The sequence below is a fragment of the Callithrix jacchus genome, chromosome 12 (assembly GCF_049354715.1).
Source record: "Callithrix jacchus isolate 240 chromosome 12, calJac240_pri, whole genome shotgun sequence".
Classification (NCBI taxonomy): Eukaryota; Metazoa; Chordata; class Mammalia; order Primates; family Cebidae; genus Callithrix; species Callithrix jacchus.
This window is the reverse complement of record NC_133513.1, coordinates 29,169,637-29,193,418: the sequence shown is the minus strand read 5'-3', so window position 1 is coordinate 29,193,418 and position 23,782 is coordinate 29,169,637. Positions and strand designations below refer to the sequence as shown.

Here is a 23,782-nt window from a genome sequence, read left to right as displayed (position 1 = left end):
GACGTTTCCGCCGTGCCGGCTCAGCGGTGTGAGTAGAGGCCTCAGGTGGTTGGTATTTTTTGGGCCTCGTGTATCGTGGAGGGAGACCTGGGTCGAGGTCTGGATGGGGCCGGTGAGGGATAGGGGAGCGGAAGGTGGTAGCCCGGGCCTCTTTGAGTGGCCCTTGACGCCTTGGCTCCCCCGCAGGTCCGGCAGCGCCGGCTGTAGCACCTCCGCATCGTCGCCATGTCGCGGTTTTTCACCACTGGTTCGGACAGCGAGTCCGAGTCGTCCCTGTCCGGGGAGGAACTCGTCACCAAACCTGTTGGAGGCAACTACGGCAAACAGTGAGTGGCGGGGCTGTGGTGGTGACCAATCTGGGGGTGCGGGGTTAGGCGGGTTGTGGAAAGCAGTGTACGTGAGGGTGGGGAGATCGGGTTCAGACGAAGACCAGAGTTTGCGGGATCGGAGCGGTGTTGGAGAGAGAGCCTTAGAGGGCTGTGATAGCGGGAGTCCACCCACCAGGTACAAGGAATGGAGTCACAGAGGAGAGGTTTCCCACTGGCCAGTTCTGTGGCATCAGCTTCAGCCTCTAAGTCTACAGCCTCTGCCTTCTTTCTCCTCTCATCTTACCGCCTAGAAGTCTTTAGTGACTTCCCCACTGCTCATGGAAGGAAATGCAAAATGCTTTGTTGGTATCTGGGAGCCCCCTGATGTGGCTCTGAGGTCTGGCCACCTTCTTTGTACGCAGGAGCTTAAACATTTTATATGTCTGTTCATTTCTACGTAAATTCCATCCCCCATTTCTTTACCTTAATTTTTTAAAACTCTTTGAAACAATGGAATGGTTTTTCTTTTTCCTTTTTTGGTGGGGGGGGGGGGCGGTCATAGCTTACTCCAGCCTTGTCTTTCAGATCTCAAGCGATCCTCCCACCTCAGCCTCTCAAGTAGCTGGGATTACAGCATCACGCCATCCCAGCGGGCTAATTGTTTCTAAATTTTTGTAGAGAAGGGGTTTCACTGTGATGCTTAGGCTGGTTCTGAACTCCTGGGCTCAAGTGAACCTCCCGCCTGGCATTCTAAAGTGCTGGGATTACAGGCATGAGCCACTGTGCTCCACTGGAATGGTGTTTCTTAAATATCTGCCATTTGCTCGTGCTGCTGTTTTAAAAGTATCACATGTATATGCCAATATGCATATGATTTCGTATCACTTCTACAGGTGGAAACCAGTGTCATTTGCCATAAAATACAAAATAATCCAGACCAGGCAAGTGGCTCAAGCCTGTAATCCCAACACTTGGGAGGCCAAGGTGGGCAGATAACCTGTGGTCAGGAGTTTGAGGCCAGCCTGGCCAACATGGTCTCTACTAAAAATACAAAAATTAGCTGGGTATGGTGGCAGACAGCTGTAATCCCAGCTACTCATTCAGTAGACTGAGGCAGGAGAATCACTTGAACCTGGGAGGCAGAAGTCGCAGTGAGCCGAGATCGCAGCATTGCACTCCAGCCTGGGTGATAAGAGCAAAACTCCATCTCAAAAAAAAAAAAAAAAATCAAAAAAATAATAAAAAGGAAGGAAAAAGAGGCAAGCAAGATGGTGCATGTGTGTAGTCCCAACTGCTACCCTGGAGGCTGAGGTGGGAGGATCCCTTGAACTCAGGAGTTGGAGGCCAGCCTGAGCAACATAGTGAGACCTTGTCTCTTAACAAGCAAAAAGAATAGGGGTACTGTTGCTGACTGTGAGCCTGTGGTGTGGTCTTAGTATCATAGAAAAATACTAGCACTGGAGTTGTTAATGCCATTGAGACTTTCCCTTGCTATTGGCCTCTCATACTTTGAGTAATGTTGCTGAGATCTGGTTTAGGTACCGCCTCCTTGAAGCCTTTTCTGTTCATGATAGCCCAAGTATCGTTTTTCTCTACCTCTTTTTTTCTTTCTTTCTTTTTTCTTTTTTTGAGACACAGTTTCACTCTTATTCCTCAGGCTGGAGTGCAATGGCATGATTGCGGCTCACTGCAACCTCCACCTCCCGGGTTCAAGCGATTCTCCTGCCTTAGCCTCCCGAGTAGCTGGGATTACAGGCACACTCCACCACACCCAGCTAATTTTTGTATTTTTAGTAGAGACAGGGTTTTGCCATGTTGGCCAGGCTAGTCTTGCACTTATGACCTCAGGTGATCCACCTGCCTCAGCCTCCCAAAGTGCTGGGATTATAGGCATGAGCCACCGGGCACAGCCCAACTTCTTCTTTTTTTTTTTTTCCGTTATTTCTATAGTGACTTGTGTCTCTTTGTCATTAGTTACACAGTGAATAAGCACCTTCATTTGTTTTTGAGAGGATAGTGACTGTCACCTTTGTGTTTGCTACAACACTGAGCAAAAAAGGCCGTATTTAATGTACACTTAAAAGAGTGAGTTGTGTATGAAGTGGCCTTGAGGAGGAGTAAAAAACAGGATGGGTGTGGTATGGATGGCCCAGGTTACTCAGTTCCACCTGTCCTGAGAAGGGAAATAGGGATCTGTTGGAAAGACTGGGAGTAGGAAAGGAGATGAATGGTCTCCGTTCCTTCCAAACAGGCCATTGTTGCTGAGCGAGGATGAAGAAGATACTAAGAGAGTTGTCCGAAGTGCCAAGGACAAGAGGTGAAGCTATGGGGAGGGTGGGTGATGGGAGTCTCTGGGAGCAGTGGTGAGTTTTCCCCTCAGTGGGCATGTTCAATGTGGTATCGGGCACTTAACCCAGGTTTGAGGAGCTGACCAACCTTATCCGGACCATTCGTAATGCCATGAAGATTCGTGATGTCACCAAGTGCCTGGAAGAGTTTGAGCTCCTGGGTAAAGCATATGGGAAGGCCAAGAGCATCGTGGACAAAGAAGGTGTCCCCCGGTTCTATATCCGCATCTTGGCTGACCTAGAGGACTATCTTAATGAGGTGTGATGTCTGTATTTATTACCATTGCTTATTCATGGTTTTGTACTTTTAGTGGTGGAATGTATAGGATCTTTAAAAAATACGCTAACAGGGCCAGATGCGGGGGTTCACGACTGTAATCCCAGCTCTTTGGGAGGCCCAGGTGAGTGGAACACAAGGTTAGGAGTTCAAGACCGGCTTGGCCAATATGGTGAAACCGTGTCTTGGGGTTGCAGTAAGCCTAGATCGCACCATTGCACTCCAGCTTGGGTGACAGAGCAAGACTCAGTCTCAAAGAAAAAAAATAATAAGCTGGGCGTGGTGGCTCACACCTGTAATCTCAGCACTTTTGGGCAGATCACAAGATCAGGAGTTTGAGACCAGCCTGAACAACTTGGTGAAACCCCATCTCAACTAAAAATATAAAAATTAGCTGGGCGTGGTGGCAGCTACTCAGGAGGTGGAGGCAGGAGAATCATTTGAACACGGGTGGTGGAGGTTGCATTGAGCCGAGATTGTGCCACTGCACTCCAGCCTGGGCAACAGAGCAAGTCCGTCTCAAAAGAAGAAAACTAACAGATGTAGTTAATAAGTAGTACCAGTGGTATGCTGATAGCCAGACTGAAAAGTGGTGAAGAAGCTGGAGTTTAGGAAATACTACTTAGTTTCTGATCACTGTTCTCTCTTTCTTTCCTTTTCCCTTTAGCTTTGGGAAGATAAGGAAGGGAAGAAGAAGATGAACAAGAACAATGCCAAGGCTTTGAGCACCTTGCGCCAGAAGATCCGAAAATACAACCGTGATTTTGAGTCCCATATCACAAGTTACAAGCAGGTGGGAGGCTAGAGGCACACTTACTGAACTGTGGGAACAGTGACCCCGTGACCGAGGCCCAAAGATGTAATTGGTAGTGGGAGGTGACTGGAGCAGGAACCATGACAGAACTGTCTGGGGTAGAGGGGTGGGGTGGGGTTATGGCTGGTGAGCATCTGTGATTGTTCTCTCACTTCTCTCTGTCCAGAACCCTGAGCAGTCTGCAGATGAAGATGCTGAGAAGAATGAGGAGGATTCAGAAGGTCAGCAGAAGAACCTTTGTTGCAAATAGGAAGTCCAGAGTTAGCACTGCCCTTGACCTAGTTTCTTGGCTGTCCTCCAGTCTGGCTTTTCAACGATCAGGATCTCTCTCCCTCCATTCCCACTAGGCTCTTCAGATGAGGATGAGGATGAGGAGGGAGTCAGTGCTGCAACTTTCTTGAAGAAGAAATCAGATGCTCCTTCTGGGGAGAGTCGCAAGTTCCTCAAAAAGATGGATGTAAGAGCCAGGATTAGATGGGTGATTTCCTGCCAGAGGTTGTTCCTGAATCCCTGGGGGGAAAAGAAAAGAGTCAAACCGCTAGGGTTGGGAGGGGTGATTTAGTGGAGTTGAGAACAGGCTTCCTTTTACGTAAGAGCAGTGAGTGAACAGGGATCTGGGCCCAGCTCTGCCAGGGGGAGCTGTGTGTGTCCCTGGGGCCAAGTCCCAGCATCACTCTGGGGCTTGATTGTCCATTCCAGCCATTGATACCTTGATTCCATGAGTAGCCACTCATAAAAATAAATAGGCCAGGTGCAGTGGCTCATGCTTGTAACCTCAGCACTTTGGGAGGCCGAGGGGGGATCACAAGGTCAGGAGTTCAAGACCAGCCTGTCCAATATGGTGAAACCCTGTTTCTACTAAAAAACAAAAATCATCCAGGTGTGGTGGCACACATCTATAGGTAGTCCCAGCTACTTGGGAGGTTGAGGCAGGAGAATTGCTTGAACCTGGGAGACAGAGGTTGCAGTGAGCAAGATCAGATCTTGCCACTGCATTCCAGCCTGGGCAACAGAGGGAGATTCCCATCTCAAAAAAAAAAGAAAAGTCTGGAACATGGGTTTGTAAGGAGGGTAGAGGCGAGCATCCGTGAGTTTAGGAAACCAGGCAATCTCTATATCTTCTTCCTCCTGATCCTCCTTTTTTTTCTTCTAAGGATGAAGATGAGGACTCAGAAGATTCTGAAGATGATGAAGACTGGGACACAGGCTCCACATCTTCTGATTCTGACTCAGAGGAGGAAGAAGGGAAACAAACTGCACTGGCCTCAAGATTTCTTAAAAAGTAAGAAAAGTAGTGGGAGCTAGGGTTACATTGGAAATGGTGGAAAGTCCTTCATTGGCTTGAACATTATTGATTCTTCCATGGAGTCCTTTTAGGTCGGAGAAGCCAACTCTTAGCGTTTTACTGTAGGATCAGAGAGTCAAGTGTATTAGTTGGCTAAAGTCACAAAGCTAATGTGTCCTGAAGATGAGAATTGAAGGCTCCAGAGTCCAAATGTTTACCCACAGCCTTACTCACTGCGTGTGGATTGGGTGCAGATCTCACTTTGGCCCCTGTTAGCTGTGTGATACTGGACAAACTACTTAACCTGTCTAATCTTCAGTTTTCTCATCTGTAAAATAAGACAGGGAACCCTTCCTTCCCGAACAGCTGCAGGAATACAGGTAGGTGTGCTATAAGGAAGTAGTTCATTTAGGACTGGCGTGTGGTGAGCCCTCAGTGTGCATTGCTACTGTTGTCACCCTTCCTGAGAACTTCTTAGTGCATACAACATACAGACTGCTACAAGTGTTCATGAACTTTATTTTCAGTAAAATCCCACAGAACTTTACTGGGACAGTCACTGGGAGGGTCCCAGGGTGGAGTCCGTCTCCCAGCCTTTAGCAGCCGTACAACTTCGTGTAAATTACTTGACGTTAAGTCTCAGTTTCTCCCTTTGAAATAAAAGTGGTACCTGCTCCTGTGTATCCCACCAGAGTGAAATCTGAAGCTTACCAAAAATAGCACTTTAATTTTTTTTCTTAGCCAGTTTGCGCAAACTACAGATAAATAGTACTCTTTTGAGAAAGAGTCTCGCTCTGTCACCCAGGCTGGAGTGAAGTGACACGATCTCAGCTCACTGTAACCTTGACTTCTCAGGCTTAAGTGATCCTCCCACCTCAGGCTCGGGTAGCTGGGGCTACAAGTACACACCAGGATGCCCAACTAATTTTTTTGTTTTTTTTTGTTTGTTTTTGTATTTTGAGATGGAGTCTCACTCTGTCACCTAGACTGGAGTGCAGTGGCATGATCTCATCTCACTGCAACCTCCACCTCCTGGCTTCATCAAGTGATTCTACTGCCTCAGCCTCCCAAGTAGCTGGGACTACAGGCGCGCGCCACCACTCCAGGCTAATTTTTGTATTTTTAGTAGAGACAGGGTTTCACCATGTTGGCCAGGCTGGTCTCGAACTCCTGACCTTGTGATCCACCTGCCTTGACCTCCCAAAGTGCTGGATTACAGATGTGAGCCACTGCGCCTGGCTTCTTTGTAATTTTAGTAGAGATGGGGTTTCACTCTGTTCCCCACACTGATCTCGAACTCCTGGGCTCAAGTAATCCTCCCGCTTCAGCCTTCCAAAGTGCAGGGATTATACGCATGAGCCACTGCACCCAAACAAATAGTATCCTTTTAATGGAAAGAAATATTACTCTTGAGGTTGCTTTCCTACGTTTAAAAGTGTGGTCATGCTGCTTTAGGAGGTAGTGAATTTCCAACCCTCTAGAGGTCTAGACAGACTGAACAGCTTACTTTGTGGGCATTTTATTGAGAAGCCTTTTTTTGTCAAATGGTTCAGGGAACACTGGTCAAGTCTGGGCAGCATTGTCTATCACATCCCCTCTTAGAGGGTTTACAACCACCTCTGAAAAGTTCCATGAAAATAAATGTGCCTAACTTTGTTTTATTAACCATCTCAAAAGCCTGCTTGATCATGAAACTCGTTTTTTTAACCTGTTGACATCTTACAGAGCTATCAGTGTTGTTATTGGCTCAGATCTTTTGTATCTACTGTACGTGATGTTTTTGTCTTTGACTAATTATGCATTGAAGTCTCCCATTTGGGCTGGTGTGGTGTGCACTGCACATGTGAGTTTATAAAGGCTCCTGTCTAAAATTAGACTTCAGACATCACAAGAAAAGATAACTATAAGACTATAAAACTATATTTTTATAAATATAAACTCGAAAGTCCTCAGCAACATAGTAGAAAACCAAACCCAGCAACATACAAAAAGGATTATATGGGAGCACCCCCTACTCACCTGTAGGGGGATGGAGGATGAGTGGGCTCATCCCCCAAAAAAAGTTTTTTTAAAAAATTTCATAGGCTGGGCACAGTGGCTCATGCCTGTAATCCTAGCACTTTGGGAGGCTGAGGCAGGCAGATCAACTAAGGTTGGGAGTTCGAGACCAGTTTGACCAACATGGAGAAACCCTGTCTCTACTAAAAATACAAACTTAGCCCGGGTATGGTGGCGCGTACCTGTAATCCTAGAAACTCTGGAGGCTGAGGCAGGAGAATTACTTGAACCTGGGAGGTAGAGGTTGCAGTCAGCTAAGATTGCACCATTGCACTCCAGCCTTGGCAACAAGAGGCAAACTCTGTCTCAAAAAAAAAAAATGTTTCATAACCAAACCAAGTGGGATTTATCCCAATAATAAAAGGATGATTTAACATGAAAATCAACTAATATATTAGTAGAATAATAGACAAAAGAAAGCCATAGAGTCATCTCAGCAGATGCCAAAAAAAGCATTTGAAAAAAATCCTAATATTCCTTCTTGATAAAAACACTGAAGTTAGGAATAGAAGGGAACTTCCCTCTACCTGATAAACGACATTTATGAAAAGCCAACCTGTATCTTTTCCTGTCCTTTTAACTCTGCCATGTTCTGTGATTAAGAGTGTCTTTTAAGCACAGCTAGGTTTTTGGTGTGTCTTTTTTAATCTCTTATAAAATCTCTGCTTTTTTTTTTATTGTGGTACATAACATTTTCCATTTCAACCATTTTCAAGTGTATAAATCAGTGGCATTGAATACATTCACATTGTGCAACCGCCACCAGAACTTGATCTCTGCTTCTTTGGCAGTTTAGTTCATTTACATTTATTATGGTTATTTATTTCTATTATATATACGTGTGTATGTGTGTGTATATATATATATATATTTTTTTTTTTTTTTTTTGAGACGGAGTTTCACTCTTGTTACCCAGGCTGGAGTGCAATGGTGCGATCTCAGCTCACCCCAACCTCTGCCTCCTGGGTTCAAGCAATTCTCCTGCCTCAGCCTCCTGAGTAGCTGGGACTACAGGTGCGCGCCACCATGCCCAGCTAATTTTTGTATTTTTAGTAGAGACAGGGTTTCACTGTGTTGACCAGGATGGTCTCGATCTCTTGACTTCGTTATCCACCCGCCTTGGCCTCCCAAAGTGCTGGGATTATAGGTGTGAGCCACCACACCCGGCCTATTGTGGTTATCGGTGTATTTATTCTTAACATTTTATGATATCTTATACTTTCTGTTTATCCTCTTTAAATTTTGTAATAGCTTTCTTGAGATATAAATGACATACAATAACTGTACTTGTTTAAAGTTATATTTAATAAATTGTGTCATATGTTTACACTCATAGGACTCAACCACAATCAAAACATAATTCCTAAACATTTCACACCTAAATATTTCCACCTTTCCCTTTGTAATACTTCTCCCCTGCCCCAGTTTCTTCACCCTCTCCCTGAGCAACCACTAATTTGCTTTCTATCACTAGGTAAGTTAGCATTTTTCTAGAATTTTATGTAAATGGAATCAACGGTATGTAATTTGGAGAATGTGGTTTCTTTCATCATAATTATTTTGGAGTTCATTCTGAGACAGTCTTGCTCTGTTGCCCAGGCTGGAGTGCACTGGTGTGGTCTCGGCTCACTGCAGCCTCCGCCTCCCCGGGTTCAATCAATTTTCCTGCCTCAGCCTCCTGAGTAGCTGGGATTACAGGCGTGTGCCACCATGCCCAGCTAATTTTGTATTTTTAGTAGAGACGGGGTTTCCCCATGTTGGTCAGGCTGGTCTCGAATGCCCAACCTCAGGTGATCTACCTGCCTCGACCTCCCAAAGTGCTGGGATTACAGGTGTGAGCCACCACATCTGGCCTGCTTTTTTTTTAACCTGTAAACTAACTTGAATACCTAATCAAAATAAATCTAAAAGTAGTTTAATCAATGCTCTGAGGGAAACCCTTGAGGAAATAATGTTAGAATTTCAAGTGTCAAAAGCTTTTGGACATTGAGAGTTTGTGGCTTTGTAGTGTAGAAGAATAATTCACAGACACTGTTTCACTTGTATAACAAGGAAGACAGATTTTCAGGTTTATTTCCAACCGAGCAAAAGCAGGATTAACATAGGAGAAAAAGGGAAAAAGGAGAGAGGGCAAAACCACAGAATAGTGGATTATATTTGCACATTTTTCTGTGTAAACTCTGTTAGCTCTCTTCGAGTATGCCACCCAGGGTTGATGGATGCTCTGGAAAACATGATAGGCACTCTGCCAGTAAGGGCTTTCAGCTACTCCATATTCAGCCAGTATAAATATACCCTTTTCCTCATCAGCATTCTCAGCCTTCATCTTTTGGTCAAAACAAGCTCATAAAGGACTGGATTTATTCTCATGAGCTTCAGCCTCTTTGATGTGGGATAAGGCTATCTGTTGTCTTACAGATCTTGATCTGAAGGTTTTAGGGGGAGGTTAATCTATACCTGATGTCACTGTTGACCTGTGAAATCTTACAGAGCTGCCGTCTACTTCTAAGAGTTACCTGATTCTGGAGGCATTTTTTTATTTTTATTTGATTTGATTTGATTTTTTTTTCTATAGGCCAGTCAAGTGAAGCAATGGGAATGGAGAAGGAACAAAGAAATCTAATTGGTTGTGATCAATTGGTTGTAAACACCTGTGCACTCGGACCAGCATTGTTTTTGTTTTTTAAGTGAACTTCAGGATCTCTAGTGAGACTGAATGTCTAAGCTAGCATTCTAAGCAAGGACATCCATCTAGGGGCTTTCCATCAGTGGTTGTGCTTGGGGAAGGCATGGAAAAATGGTGTGGTTGTTTGCAGTGTAGTTAGGCCTGACTTCCTTTGGTGTCTTAATAATTACTTTTCTGTCTCTTAACTATGTACTAAGTAGAAATGTCATTTAGAAATGTCACTTGCGACTGTAAGTTATATAGCTGAGGACATAGATATTTGTTATCTGATCATTTCTAACAGGATATGAATATACCAGAGTATAATCTGTCATAGGAGAGATCAAGGCCTTAGTTCTTTCAGTTAGGGTTTTGTATGTAGTACATTTTCCTTTTGAGGTGTGCATCACATTATCTTTAGAGCCAGGAGTAATACTTTACACAAAGGAAGATTAAGTTTTTTCGAAGCATTCATTTTATAAATAACTTTAGCTCTTCTGATTTCAGAGTTATAGAGATGGTTTGGACCAAGAGGTTTTAGTTTAATGAACATACTTTGCATATTTGCAAAGGATTTTACCTGTAAAGTAAGTCATCATTAGAGTTTTGCAGTGGTACGAGGGAAAGATCCATACGCTATTTTTTTTTTTTTTTTTTTTTTTTTTTTTATAGAGACAGGATTTTTACTGTGTTGCCCAGGCTGGTCCCAAACTCCTGGGCTCAAGCAGTATGCCTATCTTCGCCTCCCAAAGTGCTGGGATTACAGGTTTGAACCACCGTACCTGGCTAGTCCATAAGCTTTTGTTGAGAGTTAGAACACTGGTCTGTCAAGACAAGATTTTAATTTAACTGGTAAATTTATTATAGACTATTCCAAAAACATATTCAAATCTTTTAAACAATGATAATTAAATTTATTTATAAATGTTCAAATGGTGGATTATGATAATTACAGATGAGGTTCAAAATGTTGATTCTTTCTGGAAAGATTTATTCTGCAAAGTTTGAAGTAATTTGTTTTTGCCATTTGGTTTGTATTTTGTTACGTAAATACGTATTAAAGTCTGGGGATGGCTTTAGGCAACGTCCAGTAGCCTAAGACCATTTTGAGGTAGCTGGTGTCCTTTTTCTGTTTTGTGGGCGCCTTTTGTGTAGTGAACTTTTTTTTTTTAATTTGGAATTTAGATCTTTTTTTTTTTTTGAGATGGAGCATTGCTCTTGTTGCCCAGGCTGGAGTGCAGTGGCACAATTGCATCTCTGCCTCACGGCAACCTCTTCCTCCTGGGTTCAAGTGATTCTCCTGCCTCAGCCTCCTGAGTAGCTGGGATTAAAGGCATGTGCCACTATGCCCGGCTAATTTTCTGTTTTTAGTAGAGATAGGGTTTCTCCATGTTGGTCAGGCTGGTCTTGAACTCCCAACCTCAGGTGATCTGCCACCTCAGCCTCCCAAAGTGCTGGGATTGTAGGCATGAGCCACTGCGCCTGGCATTTCAGAATTTAGATTAATCAGTTGTCAGAAGAGAGGAGAGAAAGGCAGTAAACAGTTTAGGAATAGTTTTTAAAAATGTTTTTACACATTTGTTTGGGGAAACAGATTCATTTTTGGTGAATGATTATTGGTCAGTCTGAAGAAAGCAACTGGTGTCAAAGAAAATAAGTTATTTGTGGATTCTTTGGAAAACTGTAGATGTTAGCTTTGGAGCAAAACGACAGGTTGTTTCATTTCTTTTTTTTTTTTTTTGGGAGCGGGGAGACTGAGTCTTGCTCTGTCACCCAGGCTGGAGTACAGTGGCATGATCATGGCTCACTGTAACCTCCTCTGCCCCCTGGGTTCAAGCGATTCCTGCTTGTGCCTCAGCCTCCCGAGTGGCTGGACTATAAGCACACGCCCACATGCCCGGCTAATTTTTGTACTTTTAGTAGAGATGGGGTTTCACCATGTGCCCAGGCTGGTCTTGGATTCCTGACGTCAAGTGATCCCTCACATCCGGCTGACAGTTTGTTTCTATGAATAGTCTAAAGTGGCCTGGTTAGTACTCTTTCTTATTAGATATGGTTATGGTTATGGTTAACTGTGCCCTCTAGGTCATTTTTATATAGCATAACATGGATCCAGGCGTTAGGTGTAGGAAGTCGATGGGAGGAAGAAGCCTTAGAGGTGGGGAGGGGCTGATCTGTCATCTTCTCCCATGTGTCCCAGCAGGGCACCCACCACAGATGAGGACAAGAAGGCAGCCGAGAAGAAACGGGAGGACAAAGCTAAGAAGAAGCATGACAGGAAATCCAAGCGCCTGGATGAGGAGGAGGAGGACAATGAAGGCGGGGAGTGGGAAAGGGTCCGGGGTGGAGTGCCCCTGGTTAAGGTGAGGGTTTCAGAGGTAAAATGAATTGGGGAACGGTTTGGGAGGGCATAAAGGTCCCCTTGTGGGGAAAAGGGAAGATCACGTTCCCGCTGGCATGCGTACAACAGGATGTGTACTGGTACAGGAGAAGCCAAAAATGTTTGCCAAGGGAACGGAGATCACCCATGCTGTCGTTATCAAGAAACTGAATGAGATCCTACAGGCACGAGGCAAGAAGGGAACTGATCGGTAAGATTTGTGGGCCTGGGCAGTGGGATTATGGGGTGGAAGCTCTTTTTCCCCTATAGCAGAGATTGGGGAAGGGATTGTTGAGAGAGTCTGGGTGTGACTGTAGTAGAGGAATGGTATGCTTGGGACTCCCCAGTTCATTATCTGCTGTTTACTCTTCTCATGACCTGAAACCAATCACTTAACCTTTTGGGGCTGTTTTCTTATCTATAAAATGAGATAATGTTCCCTCCTTTTTTGTTTTTTTTAGTAGAGATGGGGTTTTGCCATGTTGGCCAGGCTGGTCTCAAACTCGTGAGCCACCAAGCCCAGCTTTTTTTTTTTTTTTAAGATTAAACAACTAAAAGGATGTATATCTTCAGTTAATAGGTAACAGAGGATGGTAGTAGGTGTGAAAGCATTTCACAGTATTTCAGGATGGTTAGGATTATTGCTGCTTCTCTTTGGAATTTATGAAGGAGAAGCAGCAATACAGGTGGTAAGGATACGGGTATCATCAGAAGAGGGCGTCCTGGGAGAGACTTTGATTTGTCTCCAAAGCCTTACCTAGTTCTCTCTGCCTTCTAGTGCTGCCCAGATTGAGCTGCTACAACTGCTGGTTCAGATTGCGGCAGAAAACAACCTGGGAGAGGGTGTCATTGTCAAGATAAAGTTCAATATCATCGCCTCTCTCTATGACTACAACCCCAACCTGGCAACCTACATGAAGGTGAGAGCAGTGAAGAGGAGCCTCTCAGGGCATAGCTGGTGGGTCGGGGGAAGAAGGTGCCTTGCATCTCAAGATTCAGGGGCTATGGAAGCAGTCTTGGTGGTGGAAGGACCCATGATTCCTGCTGAAGGGAGGGGACATCCGCTTACTCTACCTTCACACCTGACTCTGCTGTGGTCTGAAATCTTGGCAGCCAGAGATGTGGGGGAAGTGCCTGGACTGCATCAATGAGCTGATGGACATCCTGTTTGCAAATCCCAACATTTTTGTTGGAGAGAATATTCTGGAAGAAAGTGAGAACCTGCACAACACTGACCAGGTAAAGGGAGGAGTTGGCAGGATAATTGGAGGTGTGTGTTTTATGCTTAGGGGAGGCTCAGGGAGGCAGGAGGGTTGGGTTTGGGACTGAGATCTGGGCTGGTTTGTTGACTCCTCCTTCGCCTTCCTTTTCAGCCGCTGCGTGTCCGTGGCTGCATCCTAACTCTAGTGGAACGAATGGATGAAGAATTCACCAAAATAATGCAAAATACTGATCCTCACTCCCAAGGTGAGCCTGAGCAAGCATAGGCTTTGGTGAGAGGAAAAGTGCAGGAATAATACAAGGTTTAGAACTTTGTAAGGATTATACTAAGTCAGAGTGCTTGAAAAACCAGGCTTTCCTTACCCCAGCATTCACACAGAAGGGCCTGATGAGACTGGTTCCCAGTCCCATCCTTTCTGATTCCATAGGTCTGGTTGTGGCCTGATAGCATGTACCTTTAGCCTGCTCCCAGGTTGCTGGTCTCAGGGCTATACTTTGAGAACCCTTGGGGTAAGGTATCTATTCCCTTGGTTTGTTTAGCTTGGTTGAGAGGCATTGGGGTGTAAAAGTGAAGCACACTGAGTGAAAGTGTGAATGTGCCCATCAAGTCAAGGGTGTAGGGATCAGCAAGGCAGCCAAAAGCTTACCTTTTGTACTGGATGGAGAAAGGCAGTTTGACAAATAATAGTAAGATATTAAACAATATAATTCTAGGCTGGGAGCAGTGGTTCATGCCTGTAATCCCAGCACTTTGGGAGGCTGCGGCAGGTGGATCATCAGAGGTCAGGAGTTTGAGACCAGCCTGGCCCACATGACAAAACCCCGGCTATACTCAAAATAGAAAAATTAGCTGGGTGTGGTGGACCTGTAATCCCAACTGTGTGGGTGCCTGAGGCAGGAGAACTGCTTGGACCCAGCGGGGCAGAGATTGCAGTAAGCCAAGATCGTACCACTGCACTCCAGCCTGGGCGAAAGTGTGAAGAAACTCCATCTCAAATAATCATAATAATTCTGGTTAATGTGAAGTGTGAGTTTGGAGTTAAAATAGGGCTCTGTGGTAAAAAGTGGCTGGAGGGGTGACTGCTGTAGCTAAGGGCTAGAGAAAGCATTCTTAGGTAGGGTCTGCCTGAGGTGAGATCTGATGAGGAGGAATTAGTCAGGGGAAGAATCAGCTGAAGACAGTGCCTGACGTTCCATGAATAACAAGGCCAGTATGACTTGAGCACGGTAAGGCAGAGGGAGAATTGTGGGAGACCAGACGAGGGCCAGACCTGGCATACCCTTATTGGCAGAGGTTGGCAGTTGGGAGTTTTTTTCTAAGCTGTGGGACAGGAAGATTCTGGGTCCTGGGAGTGGGAGATGGTCTTTCCGGGGCACAGTGACTAGACTTTTCTGACGGGTGCAGAAGCGGGTCAGGGTGACTGGAATGACTAGGGACAGATGATTGGGAAAGCCTGGCTGCCCAGCTGAGATGTGGGTGGGTGCTCTCCTTGCCAGAGTACGTGGAGCACTTGAAGGACGAGGCCCAGGTGTGCGCCATCATCGAGCGCGTGCAGCGCTACCTGGAGGAGAAGGGCACCACTGAGGAGGTCTGCCGTATCTACCTGCTGCGAATCCTGCACACCTACTACAAGTTCGATTACAAGGCCCATCAGCGGCAGCTGACCCCGCCTGAGGGCTCCTCAAAGGTGAGCGCATGGCAGAGGGGAATGGGTGTGTCCGCCTGTCCTCCACTTCTGTCAGGACTTGATGGCAAATCAGCTACTCTCTATAGACTTCCTCAGGTGGAGCAGGGAGGGAAACTGAGGTATTAGAATGAGACTGGATAAAGTCTCATCTTTGGTTGCTAGAAGCTGTGCCTTTTAAAACCAATCTCCTTCTCAGACAACCTCCCTTCTTCCCCAGTCTGAGCAAGACCAGGCAGAAAATGAGGGTGAGGACTCGGCTGTGTTGATGGAGAGACTGTGTAAGTACATCTATGCCAAGGACCGCACAGACCGGATCCGCACGTGCGCCATCCTCTGCCACATCTACCACCATGCTCTGCACTCCCGCTGGTACCAGGCCCGTGACCTCATGCTCATGAGCCACCTGCAGGATAACATTCAGCACGCGGACCCACCAGTGCAGGTAGGGTGGGGAGGCCCTGGAGGTGAAGGAGATGCCAGGCCCCTGGCCTCTTGGCAAAATGGCTTAACCAGAACAGCCACCTCTCTGGCCAGAGCAAATTTAAGTAGAAACTTGGTCTTTCCCAGATGCCAGCATCCTGCAGTCCTCCTGCATGTGAACACATACCTTGTGTCTACAAAAAAAAAAAAATTAGCCTGGATTGGTAGTGTTAAGCCCAAGAGGCAGAGGTTGCAGTGAGCCGAGATTGTGCCACTGCACTACAGCCTTGGTAATAGAGTGAGACTCTATCTCTCAAAAAAAAAAAAAAGCTATGTCTGGGAGTGTAGATCCTGTAAATCTGTATTTAAGACAATTAGGAAATGTTTATGTGTAGAGCACCTAGTGAACCTGTCTGGTGGTATTGCTGGTTTTTGAACAACCCTCCTGTTTGCTTTTTTATCTGTTTTCCTCCTGGTGGACATCTGGTTGATTTCCAGTTTTTGGCTCTGATGAATGAAGCTGCTGTGAATATTCGCGTGGTGGCTCACGCCTGTAATCCCAGCACTTTCAGAGGCCGAGGCGGGTGGATCACAAGGTCAAGAGATCGAGACCATCCTGGTCAACATGGTGAAACCCCATCTCTACTAAAAATACAAAAAATTAACTGGGCATGGTGGTGTGTGCCTGTAGTCCCAGCTACTCAGGAGGCTGAGGGAGGAGAGTTGCCTGAATCCAGGAGGCGGACGTTGAGGTGCGCCGAGATCGCGCCATTACACTCCAGCCTGAGTAACAAGAGTGAAACTCTGTCTCAAAAAAAAAGAAATTGAAAAGTGGTTTTACCATTTTACACTCCTGCTAGTGTTTCGGACTTCCTTGTCAATTTTCAGTGGTGTTGGTCTTTTTTTTTTTTTTTTGAGAGGGAGTCTCACTCTGTTGCCCAGGCTGGATGGAGTACAGTGGTGCAATCTCAGCTCACTGCAGCAGCCACCTCCCAGGTTCAAGGAATTCTCCTGCCTCAGCCTCCCGCGTAGCTGGGATTACAGGCGCCCACCACCGCATCTGGCTAATTTTTGTATTTTAATGAAATGGGGTTTCACCATGTCGGCCAGGCTCATCTTTAACCTCTGACCTCAAGTGATCTGCCTGCCTCAGCCTCCCAAAATGCTGGGATTACAGGAGTGAACCACAGCGCCCAGCGGTGGTGTTGGTCTTTTAAACTTTTTTTCTTTTAGTTTTTTGAGGCAGGGTCTTGCACTGTCACCCAGGCTGAGTGTAGTGACATGATCATGGCCCATGGTAGCCTTGAATTCCCAGGTTCAAGTGATCCTCCCACCTCAGCCTCTGTAGTAGCTGAGACTACAGGCATGTAATTTTTTACAGCCTGGCTAATTTTTTACTTTTTGTAGAGATAGGGTCTCACTATGTTGCCCAGCCTTGTCTCAAAGATCTTTTGAGTTTGGGGTCGCAGGGGCGTTGTTGTTCTTGTTGTTTTTGAGACAGAGTCTCACTCTGTTTCCCAGGCTGGAGTATAGTGGTGCAGTCTCGGCTCACTGCAACCTCCGTCTCCTGAGTTCAAGTGATTTTCCTGCCACAGCCTCCTGAGTAGCTGAGATTACAGGCGTGCACCACAATGCCCGGTTAATTTTTATATATGTAATAGAGATGAGTTTTCACCATGTTGGCCAGGCTGGTCTTGAACCTTAGGTGATCCGCCTGCCTCAGCCTCCCAAAATGCTGGAATTACAGGCATGAGCCACCACGCCCAGCCTCTGATTATTGAGAATATTTCCTTCCAGTCTGGTTTGCTTGTTCATTTTTTTAACCATGCCTTTGGATGAAATCTAATGTATCAGTTTTTTTCTTTCATAGTAATTATTTTCTGGATCCTGTCTAAAAAACCTTTGCCTACTTGAAATTCATGAGGATTTTTTTAAATTTCTCTATATTTTTGTAAGTTGCTATGGGTTTTAGCTTTTACATTTAGTCTTTTAGTTGGTCTTGGTTTGATTTTTGCATCTGGTGAGGTTAGGATCAGGATTTCTTGTTTATCAAAACCACAATCAAAAGAAGAGGTTTCTTTTTCCTCCACATGGATACCTAGTTGATCCATCATCATTTGTAGAAAAGACTTCTTTCCCCTATTGTATTGCTTTGGTGTCTGTGGAAAACCATATGAAAAACCACATTACCTGTAAGGGTGGGGGTTTTTCAGGTCACTCTTTCTATCTCATTCATCTTTTTGTCTGTCTTTATGCGAATCCCATACTGTCTTCATTGCTGTGCAGTGTAGCAAAACCCTGTCTCTACAAAAAATACAGAAATTAGCCAGCATAGTAGTGCATGCCTGTAATCCCACCTACTCGGGAGGATTGCTTGAGCTCAGGAAGTCAAGGCTGCAGGAGTCATGATCTTGCCACAGTCTCAAAGAAAAAAGAAATACTTGGTTATTTCTCCTTCATTATCTTCATATAATGAATAACTATGAGTTCATTACTCTCATGGGTGTGTGTGCATGTGTGTGTTGGTGCAATTTCAGCTCACTGCAACCTCCACCTCCCAGGCTCAAGCAATTCTATTTTTAGTAGAGACAGGGTTTCACTATGTTGGGCAGGCTGGTCTTGAACTTCTGAGCTGGTGATCCGCCCACCTCAGCCTCCCAAAGTGCTAGGGTGAGCCACCGCGCCCAGCCAAATTCATTGCATTTTTATACCTACCTTTTGTTCCTGAGATATATGCTGTTTAGTCATGTATATTGTCTCTTTTATGTATTGCTGGATTGATTGCTAACATTTGTTAAGGCTTTTTGCATGTAAGTTATGACCAGCATTGATCTCCACATTTTTGTTGTGGTTATGACTACACTTAGTCTTTTCCTCCAAGATTTGTACTACTTACCATCCCCCCGTCTTAATTAGTGGCAAGTCCCTCTTCCCAGTTGCTCAGACAGGAAACCTTGGAGTCATTCTTAATTCGAACTTTTCCCTCATACACTGCATCTGCTTCCCCAGCCATTCCTGTTCGCAGTCCCTCATCAAAATGCTTCTGTCACTTCTGTTTACCCTTTGCTTTACCCTGTCATCTAATTTCTCTCTGATGCTGCTGTTGTGTCCCCGCGTTCCCTTTTTCTGTTCATAGTACAGATTAACCCCATTCAGTTATTTCAGATCATATCACCTGTTTGCTCAAAACCTTCCCAAGGTTTCCTGTTTTAAAACCCGTAAAATGGCTTATGCTTGCCCATCCCCCAGCTTCTGGTGACATCTTTTACCAGCACTAGCTGTGTTGTGCTCCTTGGTCCTTAAATATACCTGGCCTGGTTCTTCCACAGGATCGCTTTATTCACTTTTCCTTTTTTTAGGGTATTCTTTCCCCAGATGCCTGCATGACTTGCTCTTTCTTTTTTAGGTCTTTATTCAAACATTCTTTCCCAGTGAGGCCTTCTATAGTTATATGAACGTTTGAACCTCCAGCACCACGCAGACTCCCTTTCTGACCCTGTCCTCTGCTTTATTTTTCCTCTCAGCCTGAGTCTCCCCGCCTTATAGTGCGGCTTTCATGCCCCCCATGCCTCACCCCTAGACATAAGCTCCATACAGGGTGGGGACTTGTCTGCTTTCTTCTCCCACCCCAGACTAGTGCTCAGCACATAGTAGATGCTTGAAATAGATTTGCTTAGTTTTGTTTTGGTTGTTTATCTTTTTAACGATGGGGTGGCTCTGTGTTGCTCAGGCCCATCTTGAAATCTTGGGCTCAAGTGATCCTCCCACCTTAGCCTCCCAAAGTGCTGGAAATATAGACCTGAGCCACCAGACCTGGCATATTTATGGAATAAATGAAGGACTTGTCTTGCACTTGTCACCACTGAGTGCATTATTACCCTTTGCTCCCAGATCCTTTACAACCGCACAATGGTGCAGCTGGGCATCTGTGCCTTCCGCCAAGGCCTGACCAAGGATGCGCACAACGCCCTGCTGGATATCCAGTCCAGTGGCCGGGCCAAGGAGCTTCTGGGCCAGGGCCTGCTGCTGCGCAGCCTGCAGGAGCGCAACCAGGAGCAGGAGAAGGTGGAGCGGCGCCGGCAGGTCCCCTTCCACCTGCACATCAACCTGGAGCTGCTAGAGTGTGTCTACCTGGTGTCTGCCATGCTCCTGGAGATCCCCTACATGGCCGCCCACGAGAGCGATGCCCGCCGACGCATGATCAGCAAGCAGTTCCACCACCAGTTGCGCGTGGGCGAGCGGCAGCCGCTGCTGGGTGAGTGTGGGATTCCAGCGTGCAGCAGCAGGCTGCCTTGCTCCCTGATGACGCATGAGAAGTAAGAGACATGCAGGGAGTCACTCTCCCACCACTCGACTCCATCTGATTTCATGACATCTCCTCTGCCTGCCACTGTCCTAAGTGTTTTACAAATAATTACTTAATCCGCATTAGTAATAACCCTATGATGTAGGTACTAGTAATGCCCTTTTTCCTAGTGGAGAAACTGAGGCACAGAGAAGTTGAGTGGCTCGCCCAAGTTTAATGCAACTCATGTGTACCTCTCACACATGGGCGTTCTTTTTTTTTCTTCCCTTTGTGTACAAAGTATTCCAGCCAAACCAACTATCATACAGCCTTATCATTCAAGAAGCTCACATTGATTCCACTGGCCCCTTTTAAAAGCTCCTGCGGGGGTTGCAGTGAGTGGCGACTCACCAGAAGGGAATTAAGCTGCACCCTTCCCCATGGGAGGGCTTGACGAGGGAGCCGAGCCCAGTGTCCACAGGCACATCCCCTATAAATTTGTCCTTTCCTGGTCATGTGTATGTTTGGGCTAAAGGGCAAGTTCCCATAGACACATTTTATTTGATCTACGTAGTGAGATTTATTTCGTGGAGAAATTTCCCATAAAAATCTGAATTTCCATTTAGAATATTGGCAATCTGTCACTCCTGGTCCTGCCTTCCCACAGAGCTAGACTTGGCTAGAGCTGAAGTAGCAGCAACGGAAAAGGGCTCTCTGGTTCTCCACAGTCCCTACCTCTCAGTTTCTCCCTACAGTGGTTCCAAAAGCCAGTTTCTTTCAATCCTACACTATTGTTTGGCTTGTAGAGAAATATTCTCTGAACCCCCTAACCTTGCCTTTTTTTTTTTTTGAGACAGAGTCTTACTGTCACCCAGGCTGGAGTATAATGGCGTGATCTTGGCTCACTGCAACCTTCGCCTTCTAGGTTCAAGGGATTCTCCTGCCTCAGCCTCCCGAGTAGCTAACACTACAGGTGCCTGCCACCATGTCTGGCTAATTTTTTGTATTTTTAGTAGAGATGGGGTTTCATCATGTTGGCCAGGCTGGTCCTGAACTCCTGACCTCAGGTGATCTGCCTGCCTTGGCCTCCCAAAGTGCTGGATTTACAACCATGAGTCACACACCTGGCCCAACCTTCCCTTTTTCGAGTCTGCAGCCTTGGGCAGTTGAGCACCAGGCACTCACCAACTGAGCTAACCGGCCGCCTGACTCCCTTTTTCAAGTGTTAAGATGGTTAAAATGGAGGCTCACTCAGGAGGGCTGTGTGCCTCTCCTTACACTTAGCCCTGCTCTTTCAGTTCCGTTCGGGCCTGATCCCTGTGTGCGTTGTATTTGCTATGTCTGCTCCAGAGTCTGTGTGTTTGTGTTTCTCTGTCTGACACCCATTTCTAGCCTTAGAGCTTTTGTACTTTGCCCTGAATTCCAGTTACTACGGTGTGCTATGTCTTACCTTCCCAGCTTGTCTTAGGATGGTATTTGGGAGCCTGAGTCCATAGTTAGTACGTAAAGCCTGTGATTTTAGAGATAATTTTGACCGGGGCTAAGTTTTTTAAGGAAAAAAAGTGAGCTGCTTGGAGGAATAATAAGCTGGCAACAGTGTAATTGATACATGGGTATGGCATTGTTCATGAAGGTGATATGAGTGAGGAAGGGTTGGTCAATTCCATTCCATTTGAGCTGGAAGAGGTGGGACTTTTTTGTTGTTGTTTTGTTTGTGTGTGTGTGTTTTGTTTTGTTTTGTTTTTTGAGATGGAGCCTCAGCTCACTGCAACTTCTGCCTCCCGGGTTCAGGCAATTCTCCAGCCTCAGCCTTTGAGTAGCTGGGACTACAGGTGCGCATCATGGCACCTGGCTAATTTTTGTATTTTTAGTAGAGATGGGGTTTCACCATGTTGGCCAGGCTGGTCTTGAACTCCTGACCTCAGATGATCTGCCTGCCTTGGCCTCCCAAAGTGCTGGGATTACAGGCATGAGCCAGCACGCCCAGCTGAGAGAGGTGTTTTTAGGTCAAGGAAGCTTACAAGAATCTGATGAAAGCCGTGGGCCCGTTCCTAGGAGGATGTACGTAAGAACACGTGCACAATTTGTCAACATTTTCGAGGGGTTCAGCAGTCCCCTGAAATGAGTCTATAGACTGATTTAGTTCAAACCGAAGTATATTTGTCAGATAGAGTGACTTGGGCGACTGCATGGTTGTTTGGTGGAGAGTGGGGAGAGTCTCTAGTGTGGTTTGCTCCTCCAGCCTCTGTTCCTCCTTAAAGTGTGCTAATGGGGCAGGAGCCCTGGTCCCAAGTTCCCTAGGCCCTGCCTCATTCCCACCCTTTCAGGTCCCCCTGAGTCCATGAGGGAACATGTGGTTGCTGCCTCTAAGGCCATGAAGATGGGTGACTGGAAGACCTGCCACAGTTTCATCATCAATGAGAAGATGAATGGGAAAGTGTGGGACCTTTTCCCTGAGGCTGACAAAGTCCGCACCATGCTGGTTAGGTGAGCAGACAAGGGAGGCTGTGGTGGGTCGGGGAAAAGACTGGTTGGTCTCCTTCCCTGAGGCCCTGTCCCTTCTCTCCCCTCTTCCTTCAGGAAGATCCAAGAGGAGTCACTGAGGACCTACCTCTTCACCTACAGCAGTGTCTATGACTCCATCAGGTAGGCTGGGCCCTGGGCACACAGAAGGGCCCCAGCCTTGTGGGCAAGGATCCTGACTGCCCCTGCCCTCTGCCTTCTTTCTCCCCAGCATGGAGACGCTGTCAGATATGTTTGAGCTGGATCTGCCCACTGTGCACTCCATCATCAGCAAGATGATCATTAATGAGGAGCTAATGGTAAGAGTTGGGGTGCAAAGTGGGCAGGTGGAGCCAGCCCTGGAGGGATTGGAGCAGAGGGCCCTGATCTGTGTCGTGTCCCCGCCTCTACCTTATGCCTGTCAGGCCTCCCTGGACCAGCCAACGCAGACAGTGGTGATGCACCGAACCGAGCCCACTGCCCAGCAGAACCTGGCTCTGCAGCTAGCTGAGAAGCTGGGCAGCCTGGTGGAGAACAATGAGCGGGTGTTTGACCACAAGCAGGGCACCTATGGTGGCTACTTCCGAGGTGAGTGATTCTGTCTCCTCTCATCACCTGGTTCCAGGTGCCCTCACCACCTCTCCCCTCACTCCCTCCCCTTCTTTCCCATCTCTCTCCTACAGACCAGAAGGATGGCTACCGCAAAAACGAGGGCTACATGCGCCGTGGTGGCTACCGCCAGCAGCAGTCTCAGACGGCCTACTGAGCTCTCCACTGTCTCCGCGCCTAGACCATCCAACCTTGAAGTCCTAAACGACACCCCAGTTATTAAAGGTCTATTTAAAGTTGTTACGGTTGATTGCTTTTTGCCACAAAGGTGTGTTGAGCCCATTCATTTGCTGATTGTATTTCTGAGCTTCTACCACATGACAGACACAAGGCTCACGTGCAGAGCTAAATTGTAAGTTATAATGCATACAACTTACGTTATTATGGTTTTCTGTTAAATGTCAAAAATAACAAGTTGTAATGGGTATAAAAAAGGGCTGGGAACAGTGGTTCACGCCTATAATTCTAGCACTTTGGAAGGCCAAGGAGGGCAGATCATGAGGTCAGGAGTTCCAGACCAGCCTGGCCAACATAGTGAAACCCCTTCTCTACTAAACATACCAAAATTAGCTGGGCGTGGAGGCACATGTCTGTAGTCCCAGCTTGTGTCCAGGGAGAATCGCTTGAATATCATTTGGTGATGGAGGTTACGGTGAGCTGAGATCACGCCACTGCACTCCAGCCTGGGCAAGAGAGCGAGACTCCATCTCAAAAAAAAAAAAAAATACAGATGTATTGAGGATATGACAACGAGGCGGAACATCAGGAAAGGCGTAGTGGAGACAATAGTGACAGTTGGACCCTTAGGGTTCACAGGCAGGGAGAAGGGAGAGCTGGTCTAGACCAGTGTGGATGCTCTGTTACCTGTTTATAACAAGACAGGTGCCATCAGTAAGAGAGTCCACTGAGAGACTGGGCCTTT

General features: G+C 46.3%; 1 protein-coding gene across 6 annotated transcripts; it reads left to right on the top strand.

The window, feature by feature from the left end:
- Nucleotides 1–23,100, top strand: LOC100387657 (eukaryotic translation initiation factor 3 subunit C). Of its 6 annotated transcripts, none has more exons than XM_017978834.4 (21): nt 1–28; nt 187–326; nt 2,560–2,625; nt 2,726–2,915; nt 3,601–3,726; nt 3,914–3,968; nt 4,095–4,204; nt 4,902–5,029; nt 11,959–12,118; nt 12,243–12,346; nt 12,914–13,055; nt 13,249–13,374; nt 13,509–13,602; nt 14,854–15,044; nt 15,262–15,486; nt 19,356–19,719; nt 22,077–22,236; nt 22,330–22,395; nt 22,484–22,571; nt 22,677–22,839; nt 22,935–23,100. In XM_017978834.4, the coding sequence occupies exons 2-21, from the start codon at nt 226–228 to the stop codon at nt 23,015–23,017; spliced, it is 2,742 nt and encodes a 913-aa protein (XP_017834323.1). In that variant the 5' UTR covers nt 1–28; nt 187–225; the 3' UTR covers nt 23,018–23,100. The 6 variants fall into 6 exon arrangements, with proteins under 6 accessions (XP_017834323.1, XP_078201214.1, XP_035123211.1 ...); XM_078345088.1 differs by having other exon boundaries at nt 11,956–12,118; XM_035267320.3 differs by having other exon boundaries at nt 1–48.
- Nucleotides 23,101–23,782: the final 682 nt, after the last annotated feature.